Here is a 26,086-nt window from a genome sequence, read left to right on the forward strand (position 1 = left end):
GCCCATCGAGTCTGCACCGACAACGATCACATCCAAGCTCTACCCCTACACATTTACCCGCTAATCCCTCTAACCTACGCATCCCGGGACACTAAGGGGCAATTTAGCTTGGCCAATCCACCTAACCCACATACCTTTGGACTGTAGGAGGAAACCTATGCAGACACGGGGAGAATGCATGAACTCCACACAGACAGTGACCCGAGCCAAGAATCGAACCCAAATCCACAAAGCAGCAGTGCTATATGCTCCCGTGCCGTCCACATTATGCAGCCTCAGAAGTGCATCCCTGCCCTTGAATTTGAGCCTTCTCGACATCAATGGCAACATTGCATTTGCCTTCCAAACTGCCGACTGAATCTGCACGTTAACATTAAGAGAATCTTGGACAATGACCCCCAAATCCCTTTGTGTTTCTGATTTCCTCAGCATTTCCCAATATGGAAAATAGTCTGTGCCTCCATTCCTCCTTCCAAAGTGCATAACCTCTCATTTTCCTACATTGTATTCCATCTGCCACTTCTTTGCCCACTCTTCTGACCTGTCCATGTCCTTCAGCAGCCCCATTGCCCCCTCTACATATCGTTACCATACTTACCCTCCATTCTCACAGTAATGTACCAGTCTTGAATTGCTATCAACTTACACTTGAAAGCCTCCCACACGTCAGATGTTGTTTTGCCTTCAAATATCTGCCCCACATCTATACTATTTAGTTCATACCCAACATTGTTGTAATTAGCCGTTCCATGAATTTAGTACCTTCACTTACACTTAATGTCCACCATTACCTTAAAGCTTCCTGAATTGTGGCCACTGTTTCCGAACTGCTCCCCTATTGAAATGTCGACCACCTGGCCAGACTGATTCCCCAATACCAGGTCCACTACGGCGCCTTCCATAATTGGCCTATCTGTACACTGTTTCAAGTAGCCGTCCTGTTTGTTCCTTCCAACCTCTGTCCCATCCACACCACTAGCACTAAGTGTGTCACAGTCAACATAAGAAAGTTAACATCTCCCACCACAACAACACTGTTACTTTCACACTTGCGAAAATCTGCCTACATATCTGTTCCTCTATCTCCCGATGGCTTTTGGGCGACCTGTAATAAACCCCCAGCGTTCTGACGACACCGTTCTCATTCCTGAGCTAGACCCAAATTGCCTCACAATATGGGCCTTCTGAGGTGTCCTCCCGCGGCACAGCTGTGATATTCACTTAACCAATAGCCCTGCTTCCCCACGCCTTTTACATCCCCCTTTATCCCAAGTCAAACATTTGTACCCTGGAACCTTAAGCTTTTACTCATATCACATTGAAACAAATGCACTTCAGTCCACCTTTTTAGTTAGCAGCCAACCCTGCCCGCTCTTCCTCTGAGTCTTACTGTCTCGAGTCTACAGTTCCCCTTCAGTTAATTCACCTTTGCTATGGTTCCCTCTTCCCTGCCAAACTAGGTTAAATCCTCCCGTGTGAAACTAGAAAAGCCCTTGGACAGATTATTTATGTCCCTTCAGTTTAAATCCAACCCATTCTTCTTGTACAGATCTCACCTCCCCGGTAGAGATCCCATTGTTCAGATATCAGAAACCCTCTCTTCAACACCAGCTGTTTAGCCATGAACTGAACTGAAGTTTATTCTAATTACTAACCTCATTGGCACTTGGCACAGGGAGTAATCCTGGCAATACAAACTTAGAGGTCCTTTTTTTAAAACTTTATACCTAATTCCCTAAACTGCTGCCGCAGGACCTCGTCACTCTTCCTTCCTATGTCGTTCGTACCAAAATGGACCATGACTTCTGGCTGCTCACCCTCTCCCTTCAGAATGCTTTCTGCCCGTTTAGAGGCATCTTGGACCCTGGTACCAAGAAGGAAACACCTGAAGTCTCGTTCATGTCGACAGAAACGCCCATCTGTACCTCTAACCATATAATTCATTTTAACTATTGCTCTGGTACGCTTTGTTCATACTCACTTAACACCAAAGCAAGCCACGGTGGCACTGCCCTTGGTGCTGCTGCTGTTATCCCCCAATAGGCCATCCTCCCCAACAGGATCCAAAACGTTATAATTGTTATCTAGTGAAGATTAGAAAATCGTCCTCAGAGCATCTGCTACCTCACCCCTGATCTCGGCAGGGTGGCAAAGTGGTTAGCTCTGCTGCTTCTTAGCGTCAGGGACCCGGGTTTGATTCCCGAGTTGGGTCTGTGTAGACTTTGCACATTCTCCCCGCGTGTGCATGTGTTTCCTCCGGATGCTCCGGTTTCCTCCCAGTCCGAAAATGCGCGGGTAAACTGGATTGGCCGTGATCAATTTTCCTTCTTGTCAGTGGGATTAGCTGGGGTAACTGCATGTGGTTTCGGTGATAAGGTCTGGGTGGGATTGTGGTCGGTGCAGACTCGATGGGCCAGATAGCCCCCTCCTGCACTGTAGCATTCTATGATCCTCATTCAGCAGCCTCAGAAACAGTCCATCTGGCCCTTTGAGAAATTCCTTACGATTATTCTGTCCATTATCTTAGCGTGTTCCTCCTGGACGCATTAATCTGCATCACACTGTTCCATTGCAAATATGGAGACAAAATATTCATTCAAAATTCTTCCCACGTCCTCTGCGTCTCCACATGAGCTTCGTTCTTCATTGCTGATAGATCACAGATTTGCCTTAACTTTTACCATTAATATCTTGGCAAAACATCTTTGGGTTTTCTTTAACTTTATTTGCTATTTTTTCATGCCGTCTCTTTGGTTTCCTTACTTCCTTTTCACTTTGCCCCCGCAGTTCCGATATTCATCGAGGCTATTAGCAGTGATTCCTTCTTAATGCCTATCATACATTTTATTTTCCTGTTTGATCATCCCCTGCAATTCTTGTAGACAACCAGGGGATCTAGAGTTCGCAGAACCAGTCTTATTTTTGGAGGGAACATGTCAACTTTGTACACTTTCTCAAAGCACCAGGGACCCAGATTTTATTCGGGCCTTGGGTGACTGACTGTGTGGAGCTTGCATATTCTCTCCGTATCTGCTTCTATTTCCCTGGGTGCTCCAGTTTCCTCTAATGGTCCAAATATGGGCTGTTTAGGTGAGTTGGCTACGACTCAAATCACCTCCTTCTGCAGTGTAGGGATTCTATGATTCACAATCTCACTTTTTTCGTGTTTCCCACTGTTTTCCACTGATTTATCCCCTAGCAATGCTGTCCAGCACATGTCAGCCAAGTCTCATCTCATTCCTGCAAAATTTGCCCTATCTTAGTTCGAAATTTTTATTCCTGCTTTATCTCTGTTCTTTTTCATGGTAAGGCTAAATACAACTGAATTGTGATCACTATCCCTGATATGGTCACCAACTATCACTGCACCCACTTCCCCTTCTTCGTTCCCAAGGCGAGGTCTAGAATTGCATCTTCTCTTATTGGGTTTTGGTTGAAAACATTTCCTGGATACACGGAATGAATTCTCTCTCAGTGCCCCTTATATTGTTTGAATCCCAGTTGATAACCCAGCCCAAAGATGTGCTGGCTCGGTTGATTGGCCATGCTGAGTTGTCCCTTCGTGTTGGGCAGTTCCCATGCATAGATGTGCTGTCTGTTATGCCTTGTGAGACTCAGCCACGTTTTACACAGTCCCTGCCAAACCTTCCCCAACACCCATCAGACTTTTAGTGCAAATGCCCCCCACTCGCACTGATTGTCCCACAAACTTGTGCCCCCCCAAGCCAAACTGCTATGTGGGCCAAGTTGGCAGCGTGCATTTGGAGAACATGTCGGAGTCCAACTTGAATGGCACCAGGGGCAGGATCCCAGTGAGCACAACCGTGAGTCGCCGTCATCCTCCAGCCTTCAACCAAGACTCACAACCATTGCCAACCCAGGCCCATTAACAGGTTTGGATGTTTCTGGGAGACAGAGTGCTGGGATGACGGGATTGGGAAGGGTGATGTGGTTGAAGGCCCAGGTCACTTACAAGATGGAATGGCGGCTGCACTTCCCACTGTGGGAATGGTTTCTCTGTCCCGCTACTCTGTCCAGGTGTCTCAGAGTTTTAAAATCTCTCTTGAACCCTCTCTCCACACTCTCCACTCGTGCTAACAGTCCAACTGTTTCCACAGTCTACCCACAGAACGGTACTTCCTTATTTCTGAAGTTATTTTTGTGAACCTCTTTCACACTCTCAGCCATACTTTCACACCCTCCCTACAGTACAGTGTGCCGAATTCGGAATAAAAAATGTTCTAGTTGAGGCAGAAACAGTTTTTACAATCGTGTAAATTATATTTTAACTCATTTGCGCACATACATTAAGATATTCTCTTTATACCTTCCTCATTAGCAAGCACAGACTGTTAATACACGAAAGAATCATATTGGAAAGCAAATCTCATACTGATATAAACCTAAAGCTCTGATCAACCTAGACAGCTGAGAGCAAACAAAGCGGGTTTTTATTTGGAGTGCAGTCAGTGTTGCAATGTTAGACATGGCACAGCTAACTCGGTGCAGACTCGATGGGCCAGATAGCCCCTTTCTACACTGTAGCATTCTATGATCCTCTTTTAGCAGCCTCAGAAACAGTCCTTCTGGCCCTTTGAGAAATTCCTTACGATTATTCTGTCTATTATCTTAGCGTGTTCCTCCTGGACGCATTAATCTGCATCACACTTTTCCATTGCAAATATGGAGACAAAATATTCATTCAAAATTCTTCCCACGTCCTCTGCATCTCCACATGAGCTTCGTTCTTCATTGCTGATAGATCACAAGATTTGCCTTAACTTTTACCATTAATATATTGGCAAAACATCTTTGGGTTTTCTTTAACTTTATTTGCTATTTTTTCATGCTGTCTGTTTGGTTTCCTTATTTGCTTTTCACTTTGCCCCCGCAGTTCGTATATTCACCTAGGCTATTAGCAGTGATTCCTTCTTAATGCCTATCGTACATTTTATTTTCCTGTTTGATCGTCCCCTGCAATTCTTGTAGACAACCAGGGGATCTAGAATTTGCAGAACCAGTCTTATTTTGGGAGGGAGCATGTCAACTTTGTAAATTTTCTTAGAGCATCAGGGACCCAGATTTTATTCGGGCCTTGGGTGACTGATTGTGTGGAGCTTGCATATTCTCTCCGTATCTGCTTCTGTTTCCCTGGGTGCTCCAGTTTCCTCTAATGGTCCAAATATGGGCTGTTTAGGTGAGTCGGCTATGACTCAAATCACCTCCTTCTGGAGTGTAGGGATTCTATGATTCACAATCTCACTTTTTTCGTGTTTCCCACTGTTTTCCACTGATTTATCCCCTAGCAATGCTGTCCAGCACATGTCAGCCTTCTCATTCCTGCACAATTTGCCCTATCTTAGTTTGAATCTTTTATTCCTGCTTTATCTCTGTTCTTTTTCATGGTAAGGCTAAATACAACTGAATTGTGATCACTACGCCTGATATGGTCACCCAACCGTCACTTCACGCACTTACCCTTCTTTGTTCCCAAGGCGAGGTCTAGAATTGCATCTTCTCTTATTGGGTTTTGGTTGAAAACATTTCCTGGACACACAGAATGAATTCTCTCTCAGTGCCCCTTGTATTGTTTGAATCCCAGTTGATAACCCAGCCCAAAGATGTGCTGGCTCGGTTGATTGGCCATGCTGAGTTGTCCCTTCATGTTGGGCAGTTCCCATGCGTAGATGTGCTGTCTGTTATGCCTTGTGAGACTCAGCCACGTTTTATACAGTCCCTGCCAAACCTTCCCCAACATCCACCAGATTTTTGGTGCCAATGCCCCCCTCTCGCATTGATTGTCCCACAAACTTGTGCCCCCCAGGCTAAACTGCTATGTGGGCCAAGTTGGCAGCGTGCATTTGGAGAACATGTCGGAGTCCAACTTGAATGGCACCAGGGGCAGGATCCCAGTGAGCTCAACTCTGAGCCACCGTCATCCTCCAGCCTTCAACCAAGACTCACAACCATTGCCAACCCAGGCCCATCAACAGGTTTGGATGTTTCTGGGAGACAGAGTGCTGGGATGACGGGATTGGGAAGGGTGATGTGGCTTGAAGGCCCAGGTCGCTTACAAGATGGAATGGCGGCTGCACTTACTCCTGAGGTGCGATGGATGTGTGTTGGTTGTAGCCTCCTCATTGTACGCCAGCTACGTGAAGCGGGCCACGTTTAAGGCACCGTTCATTGCCCTTCCCTGCCGGACACCTTCTATCGCTGCCTGTCCCGTTTCCCCTGGCTCGTCATATGGCAGGATGTCCACCCCACCCCCTCGCCACCCTTCCTCCTCCTCCTCCTTCTCCAGCTTGCCTCCCCACTGCTGGGCAATGTGGGCGGCACAGTGGTTAGCACTGCTGCCACACCCAGGTTTGACTTCCAACTCGCATCACTGTCTGTGTGGCGTTCTCCCCGTGTATGCGTGGGTTTCCTCCATTTGCTCTGGCTTCCTCCCAGAGTCCAAAATTGTACAGGTTAGATGCATTGGCCATACAACATTCTCCCTCTGTATAGCCAAACAGGCGCCTGATGGGGCAACTCGGGCATTTTCATAGTAATTTCATTGCTGTGTTAATGTCAGTCTACTTGTGACTAATAAAGAAAGCTTTTAAAAACTCTATGTGGTGCAGAACGCAGCAAACTATGATTAAGCATGAAGCACATACAGGGTCCCAGCAGGTGAACCGCATTTTAAACAGGTCGATGCACCACTCCACTGTGGACTGAGAGGCTGTGTGGGCCTCGTTGTACCAGGTTTCTGACTGGGTCTCGGGCCTCTGCACAAACATCAGCCATGACCTTAGGTGGTAACCCTTGTCACCCAGTAGCCATCCCAGCAGCATGGGCTGGTCTTGAAAGAGATCAGAAGTATCCGACTTCCTGAGGGCAAAGCTGTCATGGGTACTCCCCGGGTAGAGACCATCGACATGCATGATCCACATGACATGGTCACACACCATCTGCACATTCAGGGAGTGGATTCAAAGTTTATGTACTGTCCTTCCCAGTCACAAAGGACATCTGTGACCTGCCACACTCATCTGGCAGGATGGAAAGCCTGTGTACCCCACTAAGGTCTCCATTGGGTGCCCGAAATGACCCGATGCAAAAATGTTCAGGGCAGCCGTCACTTAACCTCCACACTGAGTCGATGACCATCCCACCCCTGAGGTTCCAGATCTGCCTCCGAGACAGTCTCAAATAAATTCCGGGGCCTGTACCTCCTTCCCAGCTGCACCCTCCACCTTCTATGCACCCTTTTGGGAGACTGCTCACCCACCTCCTGGACCTCAGCGGCAGACCCCTGCCCTCCTTCCCGAGGGACTGGTATTGACTGCTCACCACACCTTTCACCTCCTGAGCCACCTCCTTTGCCTCCCGATCCACCACCATAATGGCCCGGTCCAAATCTATCAAGGTCCGTCTGTCTAAGATCCATCTGCACAATGGGGTTTGGAAAGAGCAAGGAATGACAGATTAATGTCATTGGCTGCTTACACCCAGCACCATCCCAATCCTCACTTGGGCCAGCAATCCCACTTGTGGGTGCTGTCATCACCACACAATCCATGGTGCCACGCGTGACCTGATTAGGGTCTGTGAAATGTCCCATCATGACAAATGCTGGCACAGATTATGCATGTGACTGTGAAGGTGTGGGCACTGCGCACCTTGAACAATTGCCATGCTCCGTTGCGGGTATGGCCAGTGTTGCAGGGCAGAGGTAGGCTTAAGTCATCACCAGATGGGGGCCCGGTGACAACAGATGCTGTGCACTCTGTGTGTGAACCTCGGCACCCCGGGTCGGCAGTACAAAGATCGAAGATGTATCACTGAAGATGCTGGACTGGTGTTGGTCAAGGCCCAGTGTGTTGCCAAATTAATTAGAAGCCAACATTGTACACTCAGTGACTTTCATATGCAGCCATATACACAGACAGGAGTTGGGAGCAATCTGTAACAAGAAGCATAGTGCAATGACCATTTGTATTGGAATCTGTAACCCACCATTCAGGCTCCTACTGACAGTCTCAGTCCAATGGACTGGAGCTAATTTCATCGTGCTGTTAATGGTTACAGGTGTTTTGTATGCTTCTGAACATGACCTGGACTGAAGAAGGTTGCGCGCTAGTTTGCAGTCTTTCTGTCTCATTTCAAATGGAATTATCCTCACCCATTCTGTTTATCTGTATTTAACTTCTAACTTGGGAGTTGCTAAAACATTGGGATGATGATCTGGGATGAGCTGCAGAGCTTGATATATGGAACCTGAGTTAACCTGAGAGGGGATTAAGGGTTATGGGGAGAAAGCAGGAAAGTGGAACTGATCCACTTCAGATCAGCCATGATCTTATTGAATGGCGGGGCAGGCTCGAAGGGCTATATGGCCTACTCCTGCTCCTATTTCTTATGTTCTTATGTGGTTAGGCCTCTGTCAGCACATGGTGCACTCGGAAGCATCCCCCCCACCACCCATGCTCCCCCGGCACCCCAGCACTCAGCGCAGTCCCTAATCACACTCCAGGCAGACAGTGCTACTCAAGGGGGAAGGTTGAGCAGTACTCGTTCAGGCCTCTTCATCACTCAGGGAATGGCTGAGCAAGACATCAGGGCCCTTGCCCCAGTGAGCTGTAAGGAAATGGAAGCCTCCCGCCGCCACCCCCACCCCAGCTATCACTGGTCCACCAGCCAGCACCTGGAGCCAGCCAGGAGGAGGCTCAGGAAGTATCTCCAGGGATTGCCTGGAACATCCCCCTGCTTGCTTTTGGTCAATAGCACTCATGAAGCTCTGCAGAACATTCCTTCAGCCTCACTAGATCCAGGGGGGCGACACTCCCAAAAGAACTGAAGTGTCACATTCACTGGAATAATGCATGCTGGGTTAATGATGGGATTTAGAACATAGAACATAGAACATAGAACATTACAGCGCAGAACAGGCCCTTCGGCCCACGATGTTGCGCCGACCAGCTTTAAAAAAAAAACAACACTAACCCACTAATCTAAACCAATCCCATTTCGTCCATAAACCTATCCACAGATCTCTAGGCGCATTTACAACTGCAGCTGGCAGGGCATTCCAGTCCCTCACCACCCTCTGGGTAAAGAACCTACCCCTGACATCAGTCCTATAACTACCCCCCCTTAATTTAAAGTCGTGCCCCCTCGTTTTGTTGCAAAACAGAGGCCACCAGACTGAATATCATTAAATTTCAGGGGGTTGGGATCTTGTCACAACAGAGAGGCTGAGACAGCAAACTGCTCTGTCAACCATGGCTGGTTAGTCCGAGACCCCCGCAGTGCTGCAACCCCCAAAACTCCCCACAGCACTAGCGTGCTCCCCACCCATGTAGGGACCAGTCCCGAACCCCCCCCCCCCCCACAACACCATCCCTCTGCCCCCGACCCCGTCGCAGCCCGATCTCTAGTCCACCCTCCCCCCCCGTCCCCTCACCCAATTCCCCCATCAGTGATGATCTGCTCCACTCCTTGGCAGGCAGATACCTCCCCCCCCAAAAAAAAAACCCAGACGGCAGATCCTACCCCCAGAGGAGGCAGATTCCCACCGGCAGGACCCCCCCGGCTGGCCACGCTCTCCCAATCCGCTCCCATCGCCAGGCTTCCTCCTGCGTGCACCAGATCCCAATATAGAGTGGCAGTGGGATCCACATGCCCACCGATTGCCCTTAGACCCTACCACCAGCTGCCCCCACCCCCCCCATCCCCAGGCTCTTTGGCACTTATAAATACTATTTAAATGCTCGCCGCGCCTCCCAGCAGATTCGCAGCGTGGTACAGACACTGCTGGAGATCCGGGCCCGGGAGAAGCAAACACAATGCAAACGCTTTCGGGAACCCCACGAATCGGCCGTTGCGTGTTTCTCCCAGTCCGCTGTGCTGTCAAAAGAATCAGGTTTCACAAGAGAACCTCAGCAAACAGGCCCCTCCCGTTGACCTACAATCTTTACTCTTCCATCAAATATCCAATTTTCTTTCCAAGATGTCAATTGATCCTGTCTGCACTAAATTTTCAGAAAGAGCCATAGGGAATCTTAGAATTGGGCATGTGAAGATCTTGTTCTTGTCTCATTTCTCCCTTTTTTCGCCAATGACTTTCAATCTGGATCCTTCCCACTGTGGGAATGGTTTCTCTGTCCCGCTACTCTGTCCAGATGTCTCAGAGTTTTGAGATCTCTCTTGAACCCTCTCTCCACTCGTGCTAACAGTCCAACTGTTTCCACAGTCTACCCACAGAACGGTACTTCCTTATTTCTGAAGTTATTTTTGTGAACCTCTTTCACACTATCAGCCATACTTTCACACCCTCCCTACAGTACAGTGTGCCGAATTCGGAAAAAAAAGTGTTCTAGTTGAGGCAGAAACAGTTTTTACAATCGTGTAAATTATATTTTAACTCATTTGCGTACATACATTAAGATATACTCTTTATATCTTCCTCATTAGCAAGCACAGACTGTTAATACACGAAAGAATCATATTGGAAAGCAAATCTCATACTGATATAAACCCAAAGCTCTGATCAACCTAGACAGCTGAGAGCAAACAAAGCGGGTTTTTATTTGGAGTGCAGTCAGTGTTGCAATTTTAGACGTGGTACAGCTATGTTCTGCAGAGTAATATCGCGCAAACAGCAATGTGAGACAAGGGGATCAACTTTTTTTTTTATCTTTCAAAGCTATCGGCGTGGAAGCACTGATTGTCCCCAGGAAACAAAAGCAATGTCACAACACTTACTCATCGCCCTGTTCACAGTACTGACCCTGTGACCTTCACTGAGTTACAAACTGGAGTCTAATCAAAGGTTTTCGAGCGGCTTAAATGTAGACTGAGCTGGGAGTGAATTTGTAATTATCTCCCTTCCCAAGTCTATCCTGTTTCCTTACACTGTTGTCTTAAGTGTCACTTCCTCAGCTTCTGCTGAATACGTGACTGCACTTCGACCATCAGATCCCTGTCGGTTGAGGAGTTGGTAGTCAGCATCTTTTGGTCTTTTCATCAGTTTTGCGTATGTTGAGTCTTGTACCGCCGGGGGAGTGTCAGGCTTAGCCTCATCCTGCATTTGGACGTTTGCAGCAGACCCAGCCTCAGTCTGCTCTCTTATTGACCCTGTGCTAGGCCCAGTCTCGGCCTGCTTTCTGACACTTGCAGCAGACCCAGCCTCAGTCTGCTCTCTTATTGACCCTGTGCTAGGCCCAGCCTCAGCCTGCATCCTGAGGCTTGCATCAGCCCCAGTCTCGGCCTGCTGTCTTATTGACCCTGTCACGCCCTGCATTCTGCGTCCTGCAGCAGGCTCAGCCTCGATCTCCACTGTCAGTTGGGAAGACTCCTTTGTCCTGCCCTGCCCCGATTTGCCAGTGGCCTGGAGTTGTTCTTTGGTGTCAGGTTGAGTTTCAGGACCTAGCAAATCGGAATAAATTCCTTCTTCTCCTGCAAAGAGAAAAGATTAATTTCAGTCGGAAAAGAGAAAGAACAAGGAGCAGTTGGATGCCGTGAGCTTGGTTCTCCTGATGTGTTTTTATTATGCTGATCCTATCAATTCTACTCTCCCATCCCCTCCCAATTCACTTTGAGAAAATGCCAAAAATCTCTCAACATCTGTCTTGAATCTACTCAATGACTGATCATCTACCGCTCACTGGTTAGAGCATTCCAAAGACTCATAAGAACATAAGAACATAAGAAATAGGAGCAGGAGTAGGCCATCCAGCCCTTCGAGCCTGCCCTGCCATTCAATAAGATCATGGCTGATCTGTCGTGGCTCAGTTCCACTTTCCCGCCCTCTCCCCACAACCCTTAATCCCCTCTCTTATCAAGAACCCATCAACCCACTTCTTAAAAATATTTAGCGAGGCAGCCTCCACCACTTCAACGGGCAGAGAATTCCAGAGATTCACCACCCTTTGAGTGAAGAAGTTCCTCCTCAACTCCGTTCTAAACCGCCTCCCCTTTATCTTGATGCTGTGCCCCCTAGTCCTACTGTCTTTTTTGAGCGGGAAGAGTCTCTCCACCTCTATCCTATCCATCCCATTCATCATCTTATACGTCTCAATGAGATCTCCCCTCATTCTTCTAAACTCTAACGAGTACAAGCCTAGTTTATTCAGCCTCTCCTCATAGTTCAACCCCCTCAACTCCGGTATCAGCCTAATAAACCTCCTCTGCACTCCCTCCAAGGCCAAAACATCCTTGCGCAGGTGCGGCGTCCAAAACTGCACACAGTACTCCAGCTGCGGCCTCACCAATGCCCTATACAGCCGCAGCATGACCTCCCTACTTTTATATTCAATCCCCCTCGTTATGAAGGCCAGCATCCCATTCGCCTTCCTGACCACCTGCTGCACCTGCAGGCTGGGTTTTTGCGACTCATGCACAAGGACCCCGAGGTCCCTCTGCACCGTCGCCTGCTGCAGTTTTTCGCTCTCTAACTGAAAGGTCTGAATTTTGATTCCTTAACCTGAAACTGTGACCCCCATGTCCCAGACTCTGCCCGTGATTATTTTTTTGTGTCAAAATGTGAGAGATCTGCACACGTTCCAAATAGATCACCTCTGACACTTTTACCTTCCAGAATACTAATCTCACATCAGACAACATCCCTCAGCCCTGGGGTCAGCAGCAAAATGATTTTATCTGTCTGGCTGGAAGGTGAGTTAATTTGGTAAGGAGACCAAAACTGCTCACAGAATTCGAGGTGTGACAATACTGTGGCCAAACGGGCCAGCTAAAATGGTGTTTTGTAAAGCACCCTGGGACCATTGGGAAGAAACTAAACCGACAGGCTGCAGTTTAAAGACAGAGACAAACAGGCTGCAACCCTGACGAGTGAATACACAGGACATGGGTCTTCTCCAGGACTTTACAGCCACATTGGTTTGTTTCATCGCCAGGGTGAAAGAGACTTTCTGGTCACACTGGGGGTTGTGTACCAGACATAAGGGCACTGTGAACCCTTATTTACCTCTGTGCCTCCAACACCTACAGACATGGCCGCTGGGGACACACCCAGAGATCGGTGCGGTAGCACCTGATTGGACTCTTATCGATCAGGGGGATCAGGTCCTGATCGATTGATTGGCAATGGCCAAAAAGGGGCGTGAAACCAAGCGGGGTATAAAGGGTGCTGCACAACCAGGAATCTCTCTCTCTCTCTCTCTGACCCTACGAACAGGCTACAACAGTGGTGAACATCGCCAGCAAGAGGAGAGCCACCACACCCGAGAAGGAAGGAAGAAAGACCACAGCCAGACCAGACCAAAGGACCAAACTACGCAGACAACTACCAAGACCAGCACGGAGATAAAGGCCAATATCTGTCTGGGTACTTGCCAGTAACGCAAAGTTAAGTCAAGGTCTTGTATTGGACTTGAATTCTAGTATTTTATGTAAGATAACTTATTGTTGGTCAGGTGGGTGATTATTGATTGTGTGGGTTTAAATAAATATTGTTTGTACTAATATGACATCTACTCATTGTTATTTGTCCACTGTATAAGGGTTAAAACACACTGAGCAGCAGGCAACAATACAAAGTAGCTATACCAACAATACCTCACTCTAGTACACCAAATGTTTGTGTAAAACAGGCAAAAATGTTTCAAACTGATTCCTGTACCCGCCTGTTGGAAAATCTCCAGGCAAGGGAGATCGGGAGGCAGATTGACACAGAGACAATGTGAGCATCACCAAAATGATAAAATTACACTCAGTGATCTGATCAAAATAAAACTCCCTCTTACACTGACCCACAATCAAACATTCCCAGAACAGGAACAGCGCAAATCACGGTGTACGCAGTTCCCATCAAACACTCCCAGGACAGGTTCTCCACAGGGTTAGATGCAAAGTAAAATCCCTCCACACTGTCCCCATCAAACACTCCCAGGACAGGTACAGCACGGAGTTAGATACAGAGTAAAACTCCCTCTACACTGTCCCCATCAAACACTCCCAGGACAGGTACAGCACGGGGTTAGATACAGAGTAAAGCTCCCTCTACACTGTCCCCCCATCAAACACTCCCAGGACAGGTACAGCATGGGGTTAGATAAAGAGTAAAGCTCCCTCTACACTGTCCCCCCATCAAACACTCCCAGGACAGGTACAGCACGGGGTTAGATACAGAGTAAAGCTCCCTCTACACTGTCCCCCCCATCAAACACTCCCAGGACAGGTACAGCACAGGGTTAGATACAGAGTAAAGCTCCCTCTACACTGTCCCCCCCATCAAACACTCCCAGGACAGGTACAGCACAGAGTTAGATACAGAGTAAAACTCCCTCCACACTGTCCCCCCATCAAACACTCCCAGGACAGGTACAGCATGGGGTTAGATACAGAGTAAAGCTCCCTCTACACTGTCCCCCATCAAACACTCCCAGGACAGGTACAGCACAGGGTTAGATACAGAGTAAAGCTCCCTCTACACTGTCCCCCCATCAAACACTCCCAGGACAGGTACAGCACGGGATTAGATACAGAGTAAAGCTCCCTCTACACTGTCCCCATCAAACACTCCCAGGACAGGTGCAGCACGGGGTTAGATACAGAGTAAAGCTCCCTCTACACTGTCCCCCCATCAAACACTCCCAGGACAGGTACAGCACGGGGTTAGATACAGAGTAAAGCTCCCTCTACACTGTCCCCCCATCAAACACTCCCAGGACAGGTACAGCACGGAGTTAGATACAGAGTAAAACTCCCTCTACACTGTCCCCCCATCAAACTGTCACCGTTTTACTGGTAGGAAACCCCTGACCTTCTCCTAACAATAGAAAGGAACCATGTAAATCAGAAAGAGGCCATTCGGCCCATCGAGTCTGCACCTACGACAACCCCACCCAGGTCCTACCTCCGTATCCCTAAATATTTACCGGCTAACCTAAGCATCCCGGGACACTAAGGGGCTATTTAGCATGGCCAATCCACCAAACCCGCACATCTTCGGACTGTGGGAGAAAACTGGAGCATCCGGAGGAAACCCACGCAGACACGAGGAGAATGTGCAAACTCCATGGACAGTGACCCGAGCCGGGAATCGAACCCAGGTCTCTGGAGCTGTGAAGCAGCAGTGCTAACCATTGTGCTACCGTGCCGCCCAGACGTGTGTCCCTACGCACAGTAACGGGTAGCAGCTTGTTAGTTAGAGTTAGACAGTTTTGGGATACCCACTGGATTGAGCACATACCTTGCTTCTGCTTCCTTTTCTTTTCATTGTTGCCTGGACACAAGAGGCAAAATAAGAGAAAGTCAGTATCAGATGGTATTGAATCTGTGTAATCTCTCCCTCCCTCTCCCCACTCTCTCCCTCTGCTGCCACCACCCCGCCCCCCCCCCCCACTAAAACCCCAGTCCCAGTGCAAGATCTCCTTGCCTTTCATACACCCAGTGCTAGATGCCCTGTCTCCCAAACCCGCAATGCGAGATTCCCTGTCCCTCACACACCCAGAGGGAGATCCCCTCTCTCACACCCCCCCGTATGAGATCCCCTGTCTCTCACACCCTTGTGCGAGGTCCCCTGCCTCTTCTATCCCCAGTGCAAGATCCCCTGTCTCTCACACTCCCAGTGCGAGATCTCTCACTCTCAATGCTCAGGAAGCATTCTGAGATTAAAAGGAGATTGTTTGCTGCTATGAGAACCGACCCAATACTTAACTGTTCTGCTGACGGCACAGATAGAAGGTGATCAGCAAGGCTGCCATATAAGCGGCCAAGAAAATTGCAGTAAGAATAATCTTCACTTTCTGGTACTGAATTGAGGAAATGTCTGCAAATAGAACAATATGAAGAAAGGAACTCGTTCAATAGCAAATGACAACAGCAGGATATTCTCTCACATGCAGTGTGTATGTGCTCCTGTATATGCGTACACGTGTGTGTGTGTGTGTGTGTGTGTGTGCGCTGCCTTCTTGAAACGCTGCAGTCCTCGTGATGTGAGTTGACTCACAATGTTATAGAAATTGATAAAATTGAATGTTTCGCTGGGCTATTTCTAGCAGCAGTTGAGAGTCAACCACATTGCTGTCGCTCGAGTCACAGGTAGGCCAGTTAGGATAAGGACGGCAGAGTTCCTTCCCTAAAGGGCAGTAGTGAACCCAACGTTTTTTTTCACAATGGTTTCATGGCCATCAGTCGATACTTAAATCCGGATTTGTTTTTATTACTGAATACAAATTCCACTGTCTGTGAGTGAGTGTGTGTGTGTGTGTGTGTGTGCATGCACGGGTCTGTGTGTACGTGTGTGTGTGTGTGCATGCACGGGTCTGTGTGCACGTGTGTGTGTGCATGCATGCACGGGTCTGTGTGCACGTGTGTGTGTGTGTGCATGCACGGGTCTGTGTGCACGTGTGAGTGTGCATGCATGCACGGGTCTGTGTGCACGTGTGTGTGTGCATGCATGCACGGGTCTGTGTGCACGTGTGAGTGTGCATGCATGCACGGGTCTGTGTGCACGTGTGAGTGTGTGTGTGTGTCTGTGTGCACGTGTCAGTGTGTGTGTGTGCATGCACGGGTCTGTGTGCACGTGTGTGTGTGTTTCTGTGTGTGTGTGCATGCACAGGTCTGTGTGCACGTGTGTGTGTGTGTGTGTGTGCATGCATGGGTCTGTGTGTACGTGTGTGTGTGTGTGCATGCACGGGTCTGTGTGCACGTGTGTGTGTGCATGCATGCACGGGTCTGTGTGCACGTGTGTGTGTGTGTGCATGCACGGGTCTGTGTGCACGTGTGTGTGTGTGTGTGCATGCACGGGTCTGTGTGCACGTGTGTGTGTGTGTTTCCGTGTGTGTGTGCATGCACGGGTCTGTGTGCACGTGTGTGTGTGTGTTTCCGTGTGTGTGTGCATGCACGGGTCTGTGTGCACGTGTGAGTGTGTGTGTGTGCATGCACGGGTCTGTGTGCACATGTGTGTGTGTTTCCGTGTGTGTGTGCATGCACGGGTGTGTGTGTGTGTGTGTGTACGCGTGAGAATATGTGTATGAATGAAAAACAACACTCACAGTCCTGACGCTGTGCCTCCTAGATGGTGGACAGACTTTGGCGAATTAGGAGGCGAGTTAATTGATACGATACTATTTCATAATGTCTGAGCCCTATCCTTCCACATATCATGATACAGAATATATTACAGTGACGGTGGTACAATCGATCATCAACCCCCAGGACAGGAGGAGATTGTTGGTAACGTCATTCAATAGCAAGGGGTTGTTCCTGCATTTGAGATGTAGTAAAATGATAGGTTGTTACCTGATAGAAGTTTGACATTGTTGCTATAGCCACACGTTTCTCCCAAATCAACCGTCTGTTCGATTCCTGCTCCAGCTTCCTTGCATGTATAGACCGTCTCTCCAAGCTGGGAATCTAGTGCGACATCCAAAGTCATCCCACCAAACCCCACCTTATGCTGCTGATCATCGACAACCTTCTTGCCCCCTCTGAACCACTCAACAGCCGAGTCATCCAAGCTGGAACACGTCAGTTCCACTTTGCATGTCCCACTGCTGACCTGCTTTCTCTCGAAGCAAACCTGATGCGCCCCAGCAGTACCTAGTGTGAAAAAAAAGATTAGTACCTCGAGCAGCTGGCTGCAAGCAAAGATGTATTTTCATTCTCTCACAGGATGTGGGTGTCGCAGGCTAGATCGGCATTTATTGTCCATCCTCTTGAGAAGGTGGTGGTGAGCTGTCTTCTTGAACCGCTGCAGTCCCCGTAATGTAGGTATACCCACAGCGCTGTTAGAGAGTGTGTGACCCAGCGACAGTGAAGGAACAGTGATCTATTTCTAAGTCAGGCTGCTGAGTGATTTGGAGGGGTACCTCCAGGTGGTGGTGCTCCCATGTATCTGCTACTTTTCTAGACAGTAGAGGTTGTACAATTGAAGGGTGCTGTCTAAGGAACCTCAGTGAGTTCCTGCGGTGCATCGAGCTGAGGCTACCAATGACTGCCACTTTGTGTCAGTGGTGGAAGGAGTGAACGTTTTTGGAAGGGCTGCTTTAGTTTTGGTGGCGTTAACCTCTTTGGGTGTTGATGGAACTGCACTCACCAAGGCAAGAGGAGACTATTCCATCATGCTCCTGACTTGTGCCTGATGTTGGATCTATCTTCACAAAGGAAGACATGAATAATGCACCAGAATCTCTGAGAGAAACAAGTTTTAATGAAATGCTGAAGGAGATCGGTAATAATAGAGAAATGGTTTTGGTGAAAATAATGGGATTGAACAAAGAACAAAAAAAAATACAGCACATGAACAGGCTCTTCAGCCTTCCAAGCCTGTACCGACCATGCTGCCCGACTGATCTAAAGCCCATTACCCTTCTGTGCACATAATCCCTCTATTCCCATCCTATTCATGTCTTTGTCAAGTCACTATCATATCTGCATCCACTTCCTTCGCCAGCAGCAAGTTCAGGCACTCACTACCTTCTGTACAAAAACAAAATGCCTCATACGTCTCCTTTAAAGCTTACCCCTCGCACCTTTAACCTATGGCCCCGAGTAATTGACTTTACAGTATGGAAAAAAAAGTCTGACTATCCATTCTGTCCATGCTCCTCATCATTTTATAGACATCGATCAGGTCGCCCCTTCAACCTCCGCTGATCCAGTGTGGAAAAAAAACTAAGATTCTCCAACCTCTGCTCACACCTAATGTCCTCCATACCTGGCAACATCTTGTTAAAAGGGTGGCAGGTAAGAAGATAGGACAGGATAGGGTAGGATGGGATAAAAACAGCAAAGAATGACCAAAAGATTAATAAAGAGGGACAATGAGTGAAAGTTATCTGGAAATATAAGAAATTGAAATATAGTATATAATTTAATAATTTCCACAGATACTTAGAAAAGAAAAGTCAACAAAGTGAGCATTGTTCAGTATAGAAAGTATGTCTGGGGCATTGAAAACAAAAAAAAAGGAGATAATAGATGAACTGAACCATTTAAAAAACAGTTGGTGGCACAGTGGCACGTTGGTTCGCACTGCTGTCTCACAGTACCAGGGACTTGGGTTCAATTTCGGCCTCAGGTAACTATTCATGTATTTGTCAAGATGTCCCTGAAAAGTCACTACTGTATCTGCTTCCACTACCTTCTACTGTCTATGTGGAATCTGCATGTTCTCCCTATGTATGTGTGGGCTTCCTCAGAGTGCTCCCTTTCCTCCCACAGTCCAAAGGTGTGCGAGTTAGGTTGATTGGCAATGGTAAATTGACCTTCTGGTCAGGGGAATTAGCAAGGTAATTAAGAAGGAGGAGGGGAATACGGTCTAGGTGAGATTGTAGTCGGTGGCAGACTTGATGTGCTGAATGGCTTCCTTCTGCACTGCAGGCATTCTATTCCATGCAATTTCTTTTGTACCCTCTCCAAAGTCTCCACATGTTCCTGGTAGCGTGAAGACCAGAATTTAACACCATATTCCAAGTGTGGAATAAGGTTCCATAAAGTTGCAACATGTCTTGCCAAAATTTAAACTTAATGACTCGGCCGATGAAGGTAATCATGCCGTATGCTTTCTTGATTAACTTCTTCACATGCATTGATACTTCCAGTGACCTGTATATCTGTACACCCACATCCCTCTGCCTATCAATATTCTTAAGGGCTCTGCCAGTTACTGTATATTTCCCATTTATACTAGACCTCCCAAAATGCATTACCTGATATGTGACCATTAAACTCCATCTGCCATCTCTCCGTCCAAGTCTCTAACCGATATATATCCTGCTGTATCATCTGAAAGTCCTCATTGCTATCTGCAATTCCTCCAACTTCTGTGTCATCTGCAAACTTACTAATCAAACCAGTTACATTTTCCTCCAAATCATTTATATATATGATGAAATATATATCGAAAAGCTCGATTAACTAAGCGAGACACGGCCTCCCCATCACAAAACTATGTTGTGTCTCACTAATACGCACAGCTATTTTCAAGTGGGAGTAAATCCTGTCTCGAAGAATCCCCTCTAATAATTTCCCCACCATTGGCAGAAGGCTCACCGGTTTATACTTACTACCCTTCTTAAACAAAGGAACAACGTTCTCCCATCTTCTGGGACCTCCGTCATGCCAGCGAGGATACAAAGATTTCTCGCAAGTCCCTAGCAACTTCCTTCATTGCATCTCCCAGTATTCTGGGGTGTTTCCCATCAGGTCCTGTGGACTCATCTAATTTAATGTGTCTCAAGAACCCCAATATCGCCTCCTTTTTGGTCTCACCATGACCCAAACTATCTACTCACGCTTCCCCAGACTCATCATCCATCAAGTCCTCTAATGGTGAAACCTGACGCAAATTATTCATTTAATGCCACGCCCATTTGTTTCTTCTTTCCCCTCCAGCTCCACGCATAGATTCCCTCCCCTTTCCTCTCCCAGACTAATTGTTTGCTCTTTATACACGCATAGAAAGGATTGTCCTTAATCCTGCTGGCTAATGACTTTTCGTTTCAGCCCTCCTTACTCCTTGCTTAAGTTTATTTTTACTTTTCTTGTATTCCACTTTTCCTTTGGATGTTCCCATTCTCCTAGCCTTGACAGATGCTTCATTTTTCTCCAGCCAAAAGAGAAAATGCTGGAAAATCTGAGCACGTCTGGCACCGTCTGTAAGGAGAGACAAAAAAAGCTGACGTTTCGAGTCCAGAAGACCCTTTGCCCAAGCTAAAAGACATAGAAAGTGGGAGATATTTATAGTGCATGGTGAGGAAATGAAAAATGAGTCATTGCCACAGGAATCATGGACTTCCTTTTTTCTCTTTGACTAGGCTCACAATATTTCTTGCTATTCGAGTTTGCCGAAATTTGCCATAATTATCCTTCTTCCTTGTAGAAATGTGCTTGTCCTGAGTTCCTATCAAATTGCGCTTGAAAGCCTCCCACATGCCAGACATTGATTTGCCCTCAAATATGTGCCCCAACCAACATTCTTTAATTCCTGCCTGATAATGTTGTAATTAGCCTTCCCCTAATTTAACACCTTCACTTGAAGACTGCACTTATCTTTATCCATCAGTACCTTAAAGCTTACTGAATTGTGGCCACTTTCCCCAAACTGCTCTCCTCCTCAAACGTCGACCCCTGGCCAGGCTCATTCCACAATACCAGGTCCTGTACATCTCCTTCCCTAGTTGGACTATCTAAATAATTCTTCAAGAAGCCCTCTTGGATGTGCCTTACAAACTGCCCCATCCACAGCCTTAGCACTAACTAGTCCCAGTCAGTATAGAGCAAGTTAATAACTCCCTCCACAGCAACCATGTTACTTTTACACTTTGCCAAAATCCGCCTACATACCTGTTCCTCTATCGCTGGGTGTTGGGAGGTCGACAGTAAACCCCCAACATTGTGACTACACCCTTCCTATTCCTGAGCTATACCCATATTGCCTCACTGTATGAGCTCTCTGAGGTGTCCTCCCACCGTATAATTTTCATATTCTCCAGTAGTGTAACTCCCCCATCCCTTTTAAATCCCCCTCTATCCCACTGAAAACATCTGTATCCTGCCACGTTAAGCTGCCAATCCTGTCCTTCACTTAATCAAGTCTCTAATGGCAACAACATCAGAATTCCAAGTATTATTCCAAGCCCTAAGTTCTTACCTGTTACACTTCCTGCATTGAAACACGTGTATGACAGTCCACCACACTCTCTTCGATTAGTAAGCACACTCTGCCTGCTCTTTCTCTCAATCTTACTGGCCCTACTCTCTAATCCCCTAAAGCGTGCGGCACAGTTGCACAGTGGTTAGCACTGCTGCCTCACAATGTGAAGGACCGGGGTTTGATTCCCTGCTTGGGTTAGTGCCAGTGAAAGGCCAAAGTGCCCGTTTCTGTGCTTGTATGGTTCTATGCATAGAAAGCTGGGTAGCAGGCAGGAAATAAAGAGTTAGCATAAATGTGCTTTTTTTTTCGATTAGCAAGCAATGACTCGTGGTCTACTGCAGGGACCTGTGCTGGGATCCCAACTGTTCATTTTATAGATTGTTGATTCGGAAGAGGGAGCAAAATGTATTATCTCCAAATTTGCAGATGGCAAAATATGGTGGGAGGGTGAGCTGTGAGGAGGATGCAGGGATTCTTTAACGTGATTTGGATAGGTTGAATGAGTGTGCAGATGCAGTATAATGTGGACAAATGTGAGATTATCCACTTTGGTGGCAATAATAGGAAGACAGATTATTATTTGAATTGGCATATATTGAGAGAGGTGGATTCTCAGTGAAAACTTGTTGTCCTCATGCATCAGTTACCAAAAGAAAGCACTCAGGGACAGCAGGCAGTAATGAAGGCAAATCACAGCGAGAGGATAAGCGTGTTGGAATAGGGATGTTTTATTGAAATTGTGTAGGGTGTTGGTGAGGCCACACTTGGAGTATTGTGTGCAGTTTTGGTGTCCTTATCTGAAGAACAGCGTCGTTGCTATAATGAGCAAACAGCAAAAGTTTACCAGGATCATTCCTGGATTTGCAGGTCCGTCATGTGTGGAGAGACTAAATCAGTTAGGCTTAGATTCACTGGAGTTTAGAAGAGTGAGAGTGGAACTGACAGAAATTATTAAATTCTAACAGCATTAGTTCGGGTAGCTTCAGAATATTCCCAAAGGTGGGGGAGTCCAGAATTAGGTGTTGTACTTTGAGGATAAGGAATGTACTGATTCAGACTGAGGTGGTTAAAAATGTCTTCACCCAAAGAGTGGTGAATCTATGGAATTCAATATCTCAACAAGAATTTAAGGCCAAAACATTGTGTGATTTCAAGGTATTAGATATAGCTCAAGGGTTCAATGGATATGGGGGGTGGGGGTGGGGGGGGGGAGGGGTGATCAGTTTCTCAGTACCTGACTGAGAAGATGAGGGTTAGAGATTATGCTGTAACAATGACAGGCAGACATAAGAAATATTTTCAATAATCAACAAATGAGACCACCATCAAATAAGAATTTCAAATTGAGACTGAGAGAGTTTTTTTTAATTAAAGAGATTTCAGGAAAAGATGAGTAGATAGATTTTGATTCCCAAAGTAGATAAGATCACATTATAGAACTCATAGAACCCTACAGTGCAGAAAGAGGCCATTCGGCCCATTGAGCCTGCACCAAACACAATCCCACCCAGGCTCTACCCCCATATCATACCCACTAATCCCTCTAACCTACGCATCCCTGGACACTAAGGGACAATTTTTTAGCATGGCCAATCAACCTAACCTGCACATCTTTGAACTTATCGAAAAGCTTAACAGCTTTGTACTGCCTGTCCTCAGATGCCTCATACTCAGACCCTCCCTCACACTCACATAACGTCCCTCTCACCCTTCTTCACACACCCTCTACCTGATAAGCAACTTCCATCACAAGCTCACCACCACCCCCTCACATCGTTTCCCTCAGACACCCCTACCCCTTCTCCCATTCTCCTTTACCCCTTCAAACACCGTTCTTTATGGACCCTCATTTACACTCTGACATGCCCTCACAATCAGGCCCACCCTTGCACACTGTCCTTCTCGTACATTCTCCGTCCCTCACACCCTTTCCTTCACACCAACTTCCCCATGTGTGTTCTCTTTCATACTTCCCCCTCTGCCACACTCTCCCCCTTCCTCTGCCTCATACTCACACCATCCTTCAGACTCACTGTACTTCTCCCTCTCACACATTCACTCACGCTGGTGCTCACTCACAACTCACACCCATTTCTCTGATACCTTCTCCCACCGTCATATCCTTTCCTGCACATTCGCCCTCCTCCACAACTTCGCCGTCCCATGCCCTCATCCCCTCTCCCCACCCTCACCCTCTCTCCCGCACTCTCGCCCCCCCGTGCCCTCACTCGCCCTCACACCCTCCCCCACCCTTCCCTGCACTCACCCCTCCCTCACCCCTACCCTCCCGCTCCCTCACTCCGTTCCCCACACACTAAAGTTGTGGGTTTCATAGAAACATGTCCTCCTGCCCAAACTGTCCTTGCCGCTCCTTTTTAAACCAGGAAGCTCATCCCAAATGCTTGCATTTGGCCCATATCTCTGTACACCCATCTTAACCATGTAGATTTCTAAATGTTTTTTTAAAGACAAAATTGTACCCTTCTGTACTACTATCTCTGGCATCTTTATCCAGATACTCATCACCCTCTGTGAAAAACTTGCCCCTGGACCCTTTTATATCTGTCCCCTCTCACCTTAAACCTATGCCCTATAGTTTTCCCCTACCTCTGTGAAAATATGTTGATTATCTAACTAATCTATGCCCCTCGTTATCTTATAGGCCACTATTCTCACCCCTAAGTCCTTCTAAGTCTCCTGCTCTTCTGGGAAAAATGTCCCAGTCTACCCAGCCTCTCCTTATAACTCAAACCATCAAGTCCCAGTAACTTCCTAATAAATCTTTGCTACATTCTTTCGCGTTTAATATTCTCCTTCATGTAAGAGGATGATCAGAATTGTATACAGTATTCCCAGTGTGGCCTTACCAATGTCTTGTACAAATTCAACAAGACGTCCCAACTACTGTACTCATTGGTCTGACTGAGGAAACCAAGAATACCGAATGCCTTTTTTAACCACTCTGTCCACCCCCTCCTCTGCACTCACCCCCCCCACCCCCTGCACTCTCACCCGCCATCACAGGCTCTCTCCATCACAGACACTCTCCGTTATAGTCAATCTCCATCACAGTAGCCCTCTCTCACACACCCCTTCCTCACGCATCCTCTGCCACTCCCTCTCTCTTTCAGTCCCTAACTCAATTCATCTGGTTCAGTCCATCGTTTCACTTTCTCTCCTCACATTCTCCCCTCGAGTCTCTCACCCTTGCTGAGAGAGTCTCATAAGAACATAAGAAATAGGAGCAGGAGTAGGCCAACTAGCCCCTCGAGCCTGCCCTGCCATTCAATAAGATCATGGCTGATCTGTCGTGGCTCAGTTCCACATTCCCGCCCTCTCCCCATAACCCTTAATCCCCTCTCTTATCAAAAACCCATCAACCCGCGTCTTAAAAATATTTAGCGAGGCAGCCTCCACCACTTCAACGGGCAGAGAATTCCAGAGATTCACAACCCTTTGAGTGAAGAAGTTCCTCCTCAACTCCGTTCTAAACCGCCCCCCCTTTATCTTGAGGCTGTGCCCCCTAGTCCTACTATCCTTTCTGCGTGGGAAGAGTCTCTCCACCTCTATCCTATCCATCCCATTCATCATCTTATACGTCTCAATGAGATCTCCCCTCATTCTTCTAAACTCTCTGTGACTCCCTCCCTCTCAATGCCTCTTTCTCACTCATCATCTCTCACTCCCTTCCTCCTACTCCCTCTCTACACTCACACCCTTTTCCAATTTCTTGCTTTCCCCCCTCACTGCACTCTTCCTCATTCACCCCTCCTTCATACAAAACTCCCTCTCTTACTACTCACTCTATAACTCACTCACCACTCCTTCCCTGTCCCTCCCTCACCCTATCCCTGACACCTCCACCTCTCCCTCCCTCCATCACTTTTTCTCTCTCTCACTCAGAACTCCTGCCTTCACTCACCACTCCCTCCCTCACTCACTACTCCCTCCGTCACTCTTACCCTCACTCACCATTCCCTCTATCTTTCACTCACTCGCCAATCCCTCCATCACTCTTTCCCTCCTTCACTCACCACTCCACAGTGACAGCAGGATCAGAGTTCCCCACAGATTTCTCTGCATTGGATCCATTGGTTGATTCCTGCAGATTGGAAGGTGCAGAGAGACAGTGGACGAAAGAGGCTGAGCGAACCTTCAGAGACTGCTGATGAATTGAATCCGTTTGGTGCAAGAATTGAAGGGTTAAGTCAAGAAACTTGCGATAGCATTTGAGACTCGGGTCACTTCCTGAGAAAGGATGTCAGCTGATAACATCCACACAACCAAAATAAACCCCCAGACCACAAAATTTATCTCGGAACTGGCCAAGATAGAGTCTGAGTGAGAGGGAGAAAGAGAAGCAGAGTTAAAACAACAACAGAGTGGGAAAGAGAGAAGCAGTAGCAGAAAGAGGAACACAAAATGGAACAGACAGGAGAGATGAAAAAAAGTGGTGACAGAGATTGAGAACAG

At 47.4% G+C, this 26,086-nt stretch overlaps 1 protein-coding gene across 1 annotated transcript in view; it reads right to left on the bottom strand.

The window, feature by feature from the left end:
* LOC145363526 (uncharacterized) overlaps positions 1-25,913 on the bottom strand; it is a 28,392-nt gene extending 2,479 nt beyond the window's left edge. The window contains exons 1-10 of the mRNA XM_080218715.1: positions 25,648-25,913; positions 17,257-17,556; positions 15,671-15,781; positions 15,203-15,235; positions 10,902-11,445; positions 9,763-9,894; positions 7,273-7,435; positions 4,328-4,349; positions 1,982-2,084; positions 1,728-1,864 (exon numbers count right to left, since the gene is read on the bottom strand). Of these exons, the coding sequence (XP_080074841.1) occupies positions 1,728-1,864; positions 1,982-2,084; positions 4,328-4,349; positions 7,273-7,435; positions 9,763-9,894; positions 10,902-11,445; positions 15,203-15,235; positions 15,671-15,781; positions 17,257-17,556; positions 25,648-25,705 (1,603 nt within the window). The 5' untranslated portion in view covers positions 25,706-25,913. The remainder of the gene's footprint in view (positions 1-1,727; positions 1,865-1,981; positions 2,085-4,327; positions 4,350-7,272; positions 7,436-9,762; positions 9,895-10,901; positions 11,446-15,202; positions 15,236-15,670; positions 15,782-17,256; positions 17,557-25,647) is intronic.
* Between the last annotated feature and the right edge of the window lie 173 nt (positions 25,914-26,086).

This window comes from Carcharhinus amblyrhynchos, unplaced genomic scaffold (assembly GCF_965287045.1).
Source record: "Carcharhinus amblyrhynchos unplaced genomic scaffold, sCarAmb.v2.hapA scaffold_39, whole genome shotgun sequence".
Taxonomy (NCBI): Eukaryota; Metazoa; Chordata; class Chondrichthyes; order Carcharhiniformes; family Carcharhinidae; genus Carcharhinus; species Carcharhinus amblyrhynchos.